Source organism: Rhopalosiphum maidis, chromosome 1, assembly GCF_003676215.2.
Source record: "Rhopalosiphum maidis isolate BTI-1 chromosome 1, ASM367621v3, whole genome shotgun sequence".
NCBI lineage: Eukaryota > Metazoa > Arthropoda > Insecta > Hemiptera > Aphididae > Rhopalosiphum > Rhopalosiphum maidis.
The window spans coordinates 57,167,729-57,182,497 of record NC_040877.1 but is presented as its reverse complement, the minus strand read 5'-3'; the positions used below and the strand labels follow the sequence as shown (position 1 = coordinate 57,182,497).

The 14,769-nt window shown below is 28.9% G+C and overlaps 1 protein-coding gene across 5 annotated transcripts in view; it reads right to left on the bottom strand.

Annotated features, from left to right (window-relative positions):
• Nucleotides 1–351: 351 nt before the first annotated feature.
• LOC113550554 (facilitated trehalose transporter Tret1-like) overlaps nt 352–14,769 on the bottom strand; it is a 41,177-nt gene continuing 26,759 nt past the window's right edge. For 4 of the 5 annotated variants that reach the window (XM_026952473.1, XM_026952475.1, XM_026952474.1 and 1 more), the window contains exons 2-7: nt 13,402–13,748; nt 4,618–4,967; nt 2,932–3,210; nt 2,106–2,414; nt 1,175–1,283; nt 637–941 (exon numbers count right to left, since the gene is read on the bottom strand). In XM_026952473.1, the coding sequence (XP_026808274.1) occupies nt 637–941; nt 1,175–1,283; nt 2,106–2,414; nt 2,932–3,210; nt 4,618–4,967; nt 13,402–13,748 (1,699 nt within the window). Of the gene's footprint in view, nt 942–1,174; nt 1,284–2,105; nt 2,415–2,931; nt 3,211–4,617; nt 4,968–13,401; nt 13,749–14,769 lie in introns of all 5 variants that reach the window. The other variant, XM_026952472.1, reaches the window with a different exon arrangement.

Sequence of the window (14,769 nt, the reverse complement as noted above, 5' to 3'; positions counted from 1 at the left end):
TAATAATACGTGCATATTTTTATTTTTATTAAATTTCTTTGGGCCTATAAAAATGTATTATTTAACAACTACTTGTCCATTTTGAAAACATTAAAATGCAATAAATACTTAAAAAATTATATATTCAACAAATGCTACAAAAATATTTTTACTCTTTGATTTTAACAAATGAAAAAAATTATAAATTAACATATTATAATGTTATTCAATAATAGTATGCCAATATATATATATATATATATTTCACGCATACAATTATAGACTGATCAATATGTACCTACCACAACAGTGCATAGTGTCGGATGGAATTACTTGTGTATGATAAGGTTATTTAAAGTATTAATAATATTATTATAATAAACAAATAATATAATGTATTAATAAAGTCTTCATTTTATAAAATAAAATAAAAAATAAAAATATTGGGTACAAAATTTACAGTGTTGATTATTGAATCGCATGAATTTATATAACTAATGGCTAATATCGGATTTTAAGACTAACGATAATTAATAAATTGGCTGTTGTCTATCATGTATATTTATATTTAATATATAAATATCATGAAGACAATTTAGAGAAGTTTTAATCAAATGAAAAATAATCAGTCGCTTTTGTACAAAATTGTATCATGTATTATGCTCTGGTCATTTTGTGGTTCCCGGATTTGTTTCTGCCGTGCAATATGTCCTGGATTTCTTGAAGTGTCTTGCCTTCAGTTTCAGGCAACAAAAACGCTGTGAATAACAGCGCTAGTATACAGCACACGGCAAACAACCAGAATACGAAATGTATGCCGATAGCTTCGCTCACCATATTGAACATCTTCGTCAATACAAAGCCTAAAATCCAGCAGAAACTAGCTGTTAAGGCCGATGCCACAGACTTTAGATTGGTCGGAAATATCTCTCCCATAATAGCCCATGGCAGCGGACCGAAACCTGAAAATCGTTTCAAAATAAAATTGATTCACGATATTGTTAATTAAGTCCATCAAGTACGTAGGTATATTAAGTACTATAATGCATATATTACTTTGAATATACCTAGTTTATATTACCTAGGTTATTAATAATAATATTCTCATGGGACTGAGTAATGAGTAAACTAATCAATTTTAGACCAAATGTCATACTAAACATTATACAGTTTAAAACAAATTTAGATAACATACCAAGACAATAAGTAATGATGAAAAGCACCAAACTTGTAACCGGTAACCATCCAATAGAATTCACATCCATTCCTGAATTTTGTAAGTAGAAAAACAAGCCAAGCGCTCCCTGTAATAATATCACAACAATAGAAATATGTTAAAACGATTTTTACTATGGACATTTATATGAAAATATATAATATACAATTGAGTGATTATTTTTTACGTAAGTCTGCAGTCAACATCAAACACCCCCCGCCCCACAGAAAATTTTGAGTTTTTTTTATAAATATAATAAATACTAACAATACTATAGGTAGTCAAGTTTAATATTTATGAAGAATAAGAATGGTACAACGATTGTAAATTCAAAGTCCAACAAAATTAATTCTATCACACTATATATTCACTCTATAAATTGCTCCGTGTACGAACATCATTCTTTGAATAATCTCCAACCACTTCCCTTCTGTATTACGGGCTTGAACGTCACCAATGTCTGACTTTTTTTGTTAAAAGTTTTTTTTGTATAATTATTACCCTTTTTATATTAAATTATTGCTGTCTACAGAATAGATTGTAAATATCGTATAGAAATATATATATATAGCACCGGCGTTAGTAAAAATACTTGTTAAACAATTTAATAAGAATTTAAATAAAATAAAGTGTATTTTCTATAAAGACGTATGTAATTATAATTATCAACGTCTATTCTTGAAAAGTACGACACCCCCAAAACTTTATCATGCGTACGTTCCTGGCATTGGTATAAGCTTTTTCAAAAACTGTGCACACAAAGTAATAATAATTAAAGGTTATATGAATAAGTTATTGGACTCACGTTGAAATGAATATTATATATCAGAATGAACGTATATAATGTAATATGTTATACATATTACCGTTATTGAGACGTTGCCAAAGTATTTAAATATATCGTACTTACGTCGGTAATTGCCATTCCGACTGCCGAGATGTACAGTAGCGTTCTCATTGTAGTCATCTTAGCCAAGGTCGGTGTCGCACCAGCAGCGACCAACATTACCGTCCCGACGATTATTGTGGACACGCTAGCAGATAGATCGACACCGGTCTTCCGGAAAATTGTCTCACTGTACAGCAGCACCACGTTGATGCCGCTGAGCTGCTGCCACGCAACCATGGCACAGGATATAACCACCGCCCTGATGTTGCCCTTGTTGGCGAATAGTTCGCCGAAACCAGACTTTTGTTTCTTCGCCTCGTCGACGGATTTCTGTAACGCGAACGACGGATTAGTATCTATATTTTTAATTATAATATGATTATCGTTTATATTTTTTCTGATATTTATAATTAAGTCCATAATATTTTTAGTGTAAACAATAATTAACAAGACAATAAAATTCATTATTTTAAAACTTTTTTAGTGTTTTTCTACGGGGGTATTTTAAATTTTTTATTAGAAAATAAACACATGTGATCGATAATATTATAACACGCTATAAGTATGTAATTGGAAATTTGGACTGCTTTTATATTTCAGTATCAATTTATTACATATTATTATATATATAACTTGTGATGTTCTGAGCTGATGATACATAAAATAATACATAATGAAATCAATAATATAAATAATAAAATATGTTGAACACAAATTAAAAATATTAAAAAAACAAAAAATGATCAAGTTTTTTACAAAGCAGCTGACTTTTACTATTGAGCCCCTTATCTTAAAACTCGTCGAATCGCGTGGCTGGTGACAACATAATATACGTATAGGTTCGTACCTTGATATCTTCAAGCTCTTTGATCAGAGCCGTCTCTTGTGGGTTACCGCGCAACCACCGTAACGATTCCATGGCCTTCTGCTCTCCACCAGGCCGTATCAACAGCGACTGTGGCGAGTCCGGCATCCACACGAACATGCCGAAACACAGGATGGGCGTCGCCAGGGACACGATGACCAACGTTAGGTAGGACGTGTACGGTCCGACAATGTATTCGAGCAAAAATCCGACGACCAAAAAGAACTGCATCAGTGTACCCAACGAAGATCTCAGACGCATCTAAACAATAATACGATATTATGAACAAACATATAACATTGGCATTCATAGATCACTGGTCGACCGTAATTTCATGTAATATATTATTGTAATGTATTTATGTGTTATATGAATATTATGCAGCAACCGAACGGGATTCACAATGTCAACTACCGCGATATGTCTAAGGTAAATACTACCTTAACCATATAATAATAATTACTTCGACGAAGTCTACGTATAATTGTGCTGGTAAAGTAGATTAATATCACGGTTTGTTCATTATTATTAAGTATAAACGACTCTAAACAGTTTTAAAGTACCTATTAAATGTACCATATGAACAGAGGCTAATATTGAATAGATGTGGTTATGATATAATTTATTATTATTATTATTATTATTATTTATTATTTATGTATACCACAGTCACAAAATATACTGTTAATATTTATTATTTCTATGTCATTTGAACTAAAAATATAAACAAACAATATTGATTTGAAATTCACACAAATTGAGTTAATTCTAATTTTTTATAATTATTTTATTATCGACTGGCTACTACTATAACAAATTGTAATTATTTTATAATTGAAAATCAATAAAATTAATTAATATAATTCATGGCACACAAGATTTGTAAATAAATGTAAGATACGGACGTATCGTCCGATTGATAGTCAAAACGTTATGGTACAGTAAATGGTATGGTATATTTTAAAATTATTTTTAAGATCTTGCAAATAAAATAAAAATGTTAACCAATTATTTTAAGGTATTTTATCGGCTTCCTATAAACACATCCTACCTATAATAATTAATCATATTCTTGACTCATGTATATAAGTCGTAAATAATGCATTTAAAATCGTATTATATCTTTATTTTGAACAAAAATGTGATAACTCTTCCTCTTTCACACTAGAGTTTTTTTTATATCATATATTCGCATAGTTGTTAGAGGTTTTCCCGCAATCGTCTGGCAATTTTTAATAGTGCCTAATAGATACTTTATCGAATACAATTAATAATTGTATCAAGCTTGTATAGTACGCCAATTAGGTTCATTAGTGTACATAATAATTACCATAAATCATCATAATACTAATTTTGAGTTTCGATGAATAAATTTGTTAACTTTATTCGGGAAATCATGCATACTATTCGAATTACTTTTTTAATTTTGATGTGAAAATTATTAAGTTCTATAGTTATTGTTAATAAGAATGAAATCCACTAAATGGACTATTTTAGAATGTTTCGTCCATCTCGAACGCAGAAGCGAGTTAAAATTCAGCCAGCGCTCTCATCAAGACGACAACTATATTTATATATATATATATATATAGCTATCATATAATATTATGTAGTTAACGAGCATGTTTATGTGTGTGTGTGTGTGTGTGTGTGTACAATATAATATACCTCTGCTATTTCTGCGATGTACATTGGCACGGCGGTGAAAATGACACCAACGGCGATACCCGCCAACACCCGAGCAAAGTACAGCGCCACGAGATTGGAGATCGCGCCGATGATGATCCACGAGATTGCCGACAGCACCATGCTCAATAGTATAGTGTGCTTACGGCCCAAACGGTCCAGCAGGATTCCGGCGAGTATCGGTCCGATGGCCGCGCCCAGTGTCACCAGTGAGCCCACCCAGGAGGATTCGTCGCTTGTGATCTTCATGCCGGTTTCACCGTTTTCCAGCTTCACCAGACTTGGCGAAGACCACGTGAGTGCACAACCGGCAGCCAGCGCGCCCATGTTCACTGCAAACGCGAGACACGATTACGGTATTAAATATGCGGTATACACAAAGTAATATCTAACTATCTAAGTAATTTATTATAATTGAAAGCTTATCGAGCACATTCAATAATGTTTTTCGCTTGTAATATGAACATATTGAGTAATATGGGTAGGTCAATCTTATATTATATTTTTCAAATTTGTCTAGAATAAATTCATTCCAGGCAAACATTAAATCTAAAATTATTTCAATGTCGATTATTTTATTATGTAGTCATGTACATTCGAGTGCGTTTACATTGAACTAATTTCCGAGCCCGTCTCATAATTATTACTTGAAACGGGTTTGACAGACGATAAAATACCGATGAGTTTATCAAATGTTAAACAAAGTGCATATTATATTCGTATCGCACGATACTATATTAAATATGATTATAACACAATTAATAATACGTTGTGACTTGTGAATGAGGTTTACGAAAGGTTCGATTTGTTAGCGTACTGAGGTTAAACTGGTCTCGGTTACAGTTTGAAAACTAAATGCATTGATACTAATTATCGAGACTAGAACAATATTATATGTCGTATAATAATTGCTGCTGTCGATAATTTTTTATTTCACTGTTCAAGCATAATTCGTGTTTGTATGAGTCGTTTTGTTCACGCGACAACACAACGATATCAATAACGTACTCGGAGCTCCGAAGAAAATATGTATATTTAATTTACATATACGGCTATATATTACGCGAACTTTCGATTACTATAGTGTTTTTATATAAACACAATGAATTTTGTTAAACAGTTTATAAAGATATATTATAGTATAATATTTCAGTTATCAATGGGCGAGAAACGGAATCAAATTAACAGCTTTTATGTATTAAATTGAGTATATGTGGTCGCCAAATCATATGATTATACTTTTTTTATCGTTTTAATTATAATAGATAACTCGTATTATGATTTAACTATTACTTGTTTTTAAAATATCAATTTTTGGTACTTATTATATTGACATCCGAAATAATTTTATTTTCACAGAAAATATGATATGAATATATGATTATGGTAATATTACAAGTATCGGAAACGTTTCTAGTGATGATATCTGTCCTAACTTTTGGGTATAAATAACGTTAACGCATACGTTCTCTAAGTCCTAACCCGGGTAAAACATATCACCCTTATGTTGACTGATGAGTGACATATATGTAATATGTAGTAGTGGCATATTTATGTAAATAAATTTGAAGGATGGTTATTTGATATTTTTTTCATATGAGTTTTTACATCCCAAGAAAATATTAGATAGAGCACGGATAGGAATTTTCAAAAAAAAAAAAATGAGTCCGTAATAGAGTTGACGCTATTTTATAAGCGAAAATCATATTACAATAATAATTAATGGTCAAATGTTCAATGTTGGGATATTCTAAATGTATACACAAAATACCAACTACATATTATAATATACAATCAGAGATAAGCAGATAGGAAATGATAATAAAATATTATTGTACTACCTATAATCTAATGAGCGTAAAAATTACGCACGGGTAAGGAATAAACTAAATTGAATTTGCTTGATCATTTGAGTATAAAAATGTATGAAAAAAGTTTAATTTGTGTTATAGACGTTAATGAGTAATGAGTAATGAATGTGTATAAAATAATAAAATAAGGTAATAATGTTTAAATGCCACATTTATTTGTAATATACCTTATATTGTCAAAAATATTTAACTTTTCAGATGACTTGTACTGTTATAATTATGAAATTTATAGATATCATAAGTTAGGAATGTCTTATTGAAATACATTAAAAAAAAATTGTGTTTGCGTTTTGTGTTTATTATATATTTATAAGTATCACAATTTCCAGGAAACCTGAAAAAACTACCTTGAGTCAATGAGCTCTGTATAAATACATATCCCAAGCTTTCTTCAGTCAGTTATCCCTAGATAAATACATACCCTTTAAGAAAAAATCCTAAGTAGTCTGTTATTGTAGTCGTATCTTTTTGATAAAAATCGTTTACTTTGTTTACTTACTGTCGGCATCTAATGGAATTACAATTTTTTTTTTAATCCTACCTTGTTATTAATTAATTTATATTATTATATTTTTTTTTGTTACATGTATTGCTTACTTTATATCTACATTTGGCAACGAATACCAACGAAATTATTCTTAACATCAATAACCAAATATACCTCAAATCCAATAAGAGCCAATGACAAAATCGTGTCAGCTAAATAAAGGCCATTGCATGGTACCAGGTGTATCAGAGTTCATATCGTCTAGTCGTGAGGCTTGACAGTGAAATAGTTGTAGGTATAAATTATTTTTTGACAGCAATAGTAATCTATTTTATTTTACATTCTCGTAGCCCGTAAAAGTGTTTATTAGTGAACGGTTTTCGTCTATCGTCACGTATTCGGATAACGAAATTGGGATGTTTACGATTTTTTTCAAGAACGTCATATATTACGTTCCTTTGCGATATAATTGTATTGCTTTTATTTATTTATTTATTTATGTAATAAATATTATGTTACTAGTACTATAAGTATATTTATATTGCAATTGAAATATTAGGCTATTAGCTATAGCAATAAGTGGATTACACTTACGGGATACCATAACTGTTTAATATGAAAATTTTAAATACAAAAAATTGCCATCTCTTCGAGAGCACAATATCTGTTCGTCGTTTAACGTTTTACATTTGAACGCGTTTAAATGTATGCAGTGATAACTTTATGCTGATGATCTTGGACCATTCTATAGTATGCACTAGTGGTACTCGGATGTTAGAAGATGTAAATAATCATTTAAATGTCTTTTGTAATAAAACATGTAGGTTTAACATAACATAAATATTATTATAATAATATGACTGACGAACAAGAAAATGTTTATCCATCTCTCCCTGATTCTTTCTCTTTCTCTCTCAATCAATCACAGTACGCTCTGCAATCATAAATATAACTTTAAAAATAACACTCCAAACAGTCATCAGTGATGTATACTATTGCAAACATTATCTCGCATTTAAACGTACCGCGATTTTAGTGTGAAGAGTTTCCACATACTTTCAAAGTATTTTTCCCGTGTTAAGAAAGCTCGATAAAAAACCATAACAAATTATAGTTATACGACTGCATCCGAATTGAGTCCCTAAACTAAAAACACATATTAATTGAGTCCCGTGAAAAAAAATAAAACTATAAAATTGAATCCCTGTAAAACAAACTGGCTATAACAATTAAGTTCCGCGAAAAAAAACTGAATACAATAATTGATACTCCCATATAGTTGACTAGTTATAACTGTTCCGATAAATACAACATTTTCCATCTCATTTATGCTTCTACTTCAATTTAATAAAAAGTATAAACTACAGGTCTAGTTTGAATGTATACTTGTATTAAAAGCAATAGAAATTAATGTATAAAAATATGTACCTTCTATATATCGTACGATTGTGCGATAAATATGTCTGATAAGCTGGGACCTAACTAACCTAATTAGTACTATATGGTATATATCATTATAAAAGTAGGAACTTAACTCAAACAATTTCAAAATTGTGGTTTTTTTGAGGTGAGAGGGGTGACTCAATTTGAATACACCGAGTTAGTACACCAAATAACTATTATTTTACTATATCCAGAAGTCTAAAATGCCTATATGGATTATATTATTCGTAAAATGTAGATGATTTTATAGATGTATAATTTAGCACGATAATGGTCATCGTATTATATACGGTCTGTCACTGAAAAAAAAACTATAAAATAATCGTAAATAATTATACTAATAAGCATGATAAGAATAATATAATATCATTGTATCTGTATTTAGTAAATACGTTGTTTCCCCTTTGAATATTTATTTTTTTTTATTCGCGTGGCATATTTTAGCGTATTTTAGATAAAATGCGCGTTGTCCGGCTATTACATAATATATTTATATTTTATATTTGTTACAACAAAAAAAAAAAAATTACGTTAACGTTTAGAGATAAAAATGTATGAGACAATCATATTTGTATTATTATAATTATGGTTATACCGCGTACTAATATGCCTAAAACAGATTAATTCAATCACTCGATAAAATTAAACAAAACTATTTGTATTTTATTAGGTACAATATATTTTTTTATTATTATTATTTATAAAATCGTTTGCCTAAATAAATTTTACAGCACTAATAAACGAATTAAAATCCCACGTTTAATTATATTATATAGTACCGTGTTAATAATGATCGTAATATTTTATGGTGTATTAAACGTATTATAACAATAATAACTTTTAATTACGTGCAATTTTCACAATAAAATGTTCACGAGATGATAATAAAATATAATATTAATCCCTTTAATATGATGTCCAAACAAAATGTATGCACCTGCTTTGTTATGGCACTCGTAATTTATTGTAAACTATTATTTGATACAATACGATTTAAGGGGCGTGCAGTTATTAACTAGCATCATAATATTGTATTATAGTAGGATCTACAATAATTAAAATATAAAAATGTGTTAAATTGATGTTTGATTTTCGTTTGACACACATGAATCAATATATTAATATAAATATAACTCGTGTCTCATGCATACATGCTGTACCTATGTGTGAAATAAATGTACAATTTATTTACATTCGTTGGGTTATTAAATAACAAATTATGATTATTACATTTTAAATAGGTACTGTAATACTAATTATAATTAAACTATATTCTTATCATAATTTATTGGCATACAATTATTTTTTTAATTACGTAAAAATCGTTTCTATACGTATGGACAATTGCAATGATATTAACAATATTTTACTTGATTGAAATATTATACATCTTAAGACAATTTGTTAAAACAAATTTTTTTTTCATGAAATAAAATCAATATATTTAAAACGAAAAAATCTGGGGATAGAAGTTAGATTTTTTGTTTTAATAGCGAATATTTTCCAATAAGAGATTATAATATAACATATATTATGTATATTACGTCAATCAACAGGTTATCAAATTAATAAATAACATCGTTTCTTATCGAATGTTAATAGTATGCAAGTATAAAATTCACAAAATAGAAATAAAAAGTTCATTATTAAAAAATATATATATATATATATTACTTTTTACTTAAAGTATTCGAACTCAGTAACTATTTGTTTTCACATCCTGATAATTTCGTAGTAACATTATAACAATATCGTAAAATATAAAATAGTACAAGAAGTAAAATAATGAAATTTAATGAAAATAGTAATGATTTAAATTTTAAGATATTGAAAATAGGTAGGTATATTATTTATAAGAACAGCACTTTCAAATGTATATTATATTCTAATTTCTGTTGATAGTTTACTAAAACAAAATTAAATATTATAATTATAATCCGTACAATATGTGCAGTTAAACACAGTTTTAATGACGCTGAGTTGCCAAATTAAAATATATATGCGCGAGTAATATAATAATTTAATAATTTAAAACGTTTATAATAATATCTTATTAATAGTATAAACGAAATTAATTGACATCCATGGACGTTTTACTAATTTTACAACTTGTACTATAAATATTATTGTAGGTGCCTATGTCTATAACGCTTAAGTATATTGTATCAACACGAATATGTTGTTAGTATAATATAGAAAATATAAAGCCTAAACGAACAAATAATCTTGTTTTTATTTTGGAAGGTCCAGTCAGACGTATATAATAATATAATACAAAGGACAAGGAATAGGATTTTACGATTTCTTTTTTTATATACCTGGCGCTCTTTGTGACCCAGCGTGATCAGATTTTTTTTATATATTCCGCTACAGACATATAATCCTATCCTCGACACTCCCCACTAAACTCAAAAATAAAGACTACACCTTGGGGGACGTCGTATTACAGTGTTATAGGCATATTTTAGTTTTAGAAAATGCATTGTATATATATATATCTTTCGGTTGTCGTACATTTCCTGTTTCGTTTTGAAAAACTGGTAAAGTAATAAATTACAAAGATAAAAACAACAAGTTAGGCCTACCTGCCTACCTACACATACATTATACAAAACGAATCATTTCTATCAACCGACCCAACGTGAAGTTATCCAAGCATTAAAATAATAAAATGTATTTTATTTTTTATATATACCTATACAAGCCGATAGTATACACCTTGATATTTTATAATACCACTGCTGTACCAGGCACATCAGTGGTTAGGTAAGATTTTTAAATAAAATATAATATAGGTAATATGCATATCAGGGTTAAAGAAATAAAATAATGTTTATCATTCGTACCCCATGTGTTGCAATTATAATACGATCTACTAGTCTATATACTGTAATGTGTAGACAATCAGATACACATTTGCCCTTTTGGTGTGTATATACTGGCATACTGCCGTTATTACTATAATTGTATACAATTATTTTATATGTATTTGAAAGTATCTATAAATAATATTTCAAAAGTATTTGTATTTGTACTCAAATACTTTTTTTTTAAATATTTAAATACTTTATAAGACTATTTTGGGTAGCCCACAGATAAAGTTAGAAGTACACAGAAACAGTAAAGTACGACGAGGAATTATGAGCTGTAGTCAATCACGTACATACAAATTGATAATTTTGAAATAAATTTAAACAATCATATTATTTCTGCTGAGTTATGGATACATACAAAACATCAACTATTTTAGGTACAGACGACACAGAAGAAATAAAAACATGCAAATTTTATCTTCGTTTGAAATAAGTCGACGAAAGCACTATTGTTTATAGGTATTTCTTAAACGTAAACATGACACTAGATGTTTTTATTATATGTATTATATTATATACAACTACAGACTACAGTACAACAGTTTAAGTCGAAAGATAGAATCAAATTATAAACTAACCTAACAGTCGCCTTTTAAAATACCTAGTGTTATTCCACACCACAGATTTATAAAACATAAAACATTATAAACGATCACATAATACATTTTTATTTTCATAATATAACTATACTGTTGGCAATGTTATTATTCTTATTATTTTAATATCTTAAAACATTTAAAATAAATATTATTTAATTCGATATAATATAAGTATATGTTCTTTACAAGGCTTTCTATTCCCTACAATATATTCCTATAAATAAAGATAAATGTTTTCAATCAAAACGCATAATTTATAATAATACATAATATAAAACACTGTCTGTCTCACATCATACATGTTAGTTAATCACTGTAATATTTCATCAATATTTTTACATTATATGTAATTTAGTTTTACATTTAAACCGAGAACTGACAATCAAAGTTGTGGGAATTTATTTGAAAATAAATCTCTTATCTTATTTCCACTGCTTAAATTCAATTAATAGAAAAAAAATTTAAAATACTTATATATATTTCTTATTTTTTTTTCTTCTGATAAATAAAACAAAACAATTTAAGAACGAACAAAAAGAAAGTTAACCGTTTATATTGGGAAACCAATTCGTTTTGTATATGTTTGAAATAATGACCCAACCAGAAACGTTCCGCACCAACTATTTTGTTTTACTTTAACATGAACACAATATCATACTTATACATATAGTTACGGATAAAAAAAAAAACAGATTTCAAAAATATTTAGGGTTAATTAATTAAACGCCAGAGATTTTTTTTTCTCATTATTACAACGAAAATAATAATATTATTATATTGTGTTGTATACTACAAAAAAAAAACTAATATTTTGGAACATTGACATTTTTATAATATCGATACTTCTTTTACAAGGCGTTTAACGCTCCAGATTTAGATATACTGGTTGTAATGTATGTAATTGAGTTGCTCATAAGACCAAATCTACTTTAACAAGTTATATTTTTTCTAATTATTCATTCGATCGATATGAAAATCTCGAGAATCAAAAGAACCCGTGTAATATTTATTATTTTTTGTTACCAACAAACTTTTGTTTTAGAAAAATAAAAGTCACTGTTATTCTGACTATAAAAATATTATTTGTTTCAGTATATTGCACTAAAATCATATGCAAAAAAATATTTGGAATAGCGCTAAAACGGAATGTAACTCCACAGTAGTAATCTTGTATCAGCTATAAATAACTTAAATTTAAAAAACGAAAATAAAAAATTCGGTTACGCTTATTTTGTTTTAAATATTTTGACCAATCCAACATCTATAAATCTGTAACTGTAAAAAAACCAAAAATAGATGGGCCTTCAGAATTGTAGTACTGTGACAGAAACGGTTTTGTTTTTTTTAAATCAGGAGATCTGCATAAGAACCCATAAAAATAATAATATGAACAATTACAAACTCAACCCTCTACGTACATCGGATTAATATTTTTTTAACATCATATACATATTATTAAATCGTTATAAAAATTATTTTTTTGTAGCGCTTACCCGTGCATGCGGCAAGGTAAAGGTTGAGCGAGCTGCGCGGACGATCGGAATTCGATTTCATGGCGGCGGCCGAGTTGAATTCTTCTTGTTGTGGTTGTTGTGACCGTTGGCGATGCGGAGCTTTGTCCCCGTTGGAGAACGATGCGCGAGTGCCGTCGTCCGCCGTCAGCGCTTCGCCTTCTCGGCTACCTGGGCCGGGCAAGGCCCCTTCCTCCATCAGCGTCTCTAACTCCATAGGACCGGTGAATTGCGGCCGCGCGTAACCAGACGTCTTCCTCCGGGGGGGACCACCACCTCCGCTCAGATTCAATCGGTGTGTCTGCTGGGGTTGCGGTCTCGGCGGTTTCCTATAATATACGACAATAATATTACAATATATTAATAATACTATAATATACATGAACACGATTACAATTCTCTACGATAAGACATCATACTGTAATGCGTAACGCGAAAGAATTCGACGATATTTCGTTAAAAGTCAAAAAAATGAGACACATCTATACGAATTTTAAATCGCAAATAAACAGCTGGTGCGAGTATACATTCTTAAGATTTCCAATAAAAAATAAATTATAATTCCCGAAATGTTTAGAGTTTAAAAGAGTGAGTCATAATGGCTACGAAAAAATGAACTATTCAGTAATCAGAATTACTTACTGCATACCGTTGATGGCAATTACTAATTAATAATCCATATTTGAGCAATTATAAAAACTATTAAGACTTAATGATTATTAATTCGCGTTTGGTGTTTTTTTTTTTTTTTATCCAACCTGTGTACCCAGATTCTATTATAAAAAACAAAACATTTTATATTACACCTAAAGGCAAAGTAATAACGGATTGTTGTAGTTAAATTCGTATACGTTTTATCGTTTTATCAAGGATAAATCAAATATATTTTTAGCATATGTGAGTTCATAATACTTCATTATTGAATACTGACAAAAAGTAAAAATATTATACGAAGCAAATTTAAAAAATCGGAAAACACCTTAAGATTTAAGCCATCTACAATAAATCACAACTTAACTGATTACAATTACTTTTTTAAAACCATGCAAATAATATCTAAAATAAAAATAAGTTTTAACACGATTTTCATCAAAAATGAACGGAGCAATGAATGTAGTATGGTTTAGAATGATAATGGTATAATCTTTAACTTTGGGGGTGGTTTTTGGTAGAATATTTAATTCTACTTTGGAGTGAAATATTAAAAATTCCTCAGTATTTTTAAATAACTTCAGTTCCAGTTTCATATTTAAATTATGATATTGACAGAAATTAATAACAATAATATATGATATAATATTTTAATAAAATATGTATCAGCAATGTTATTGGAAAACATAAGTGTGACCT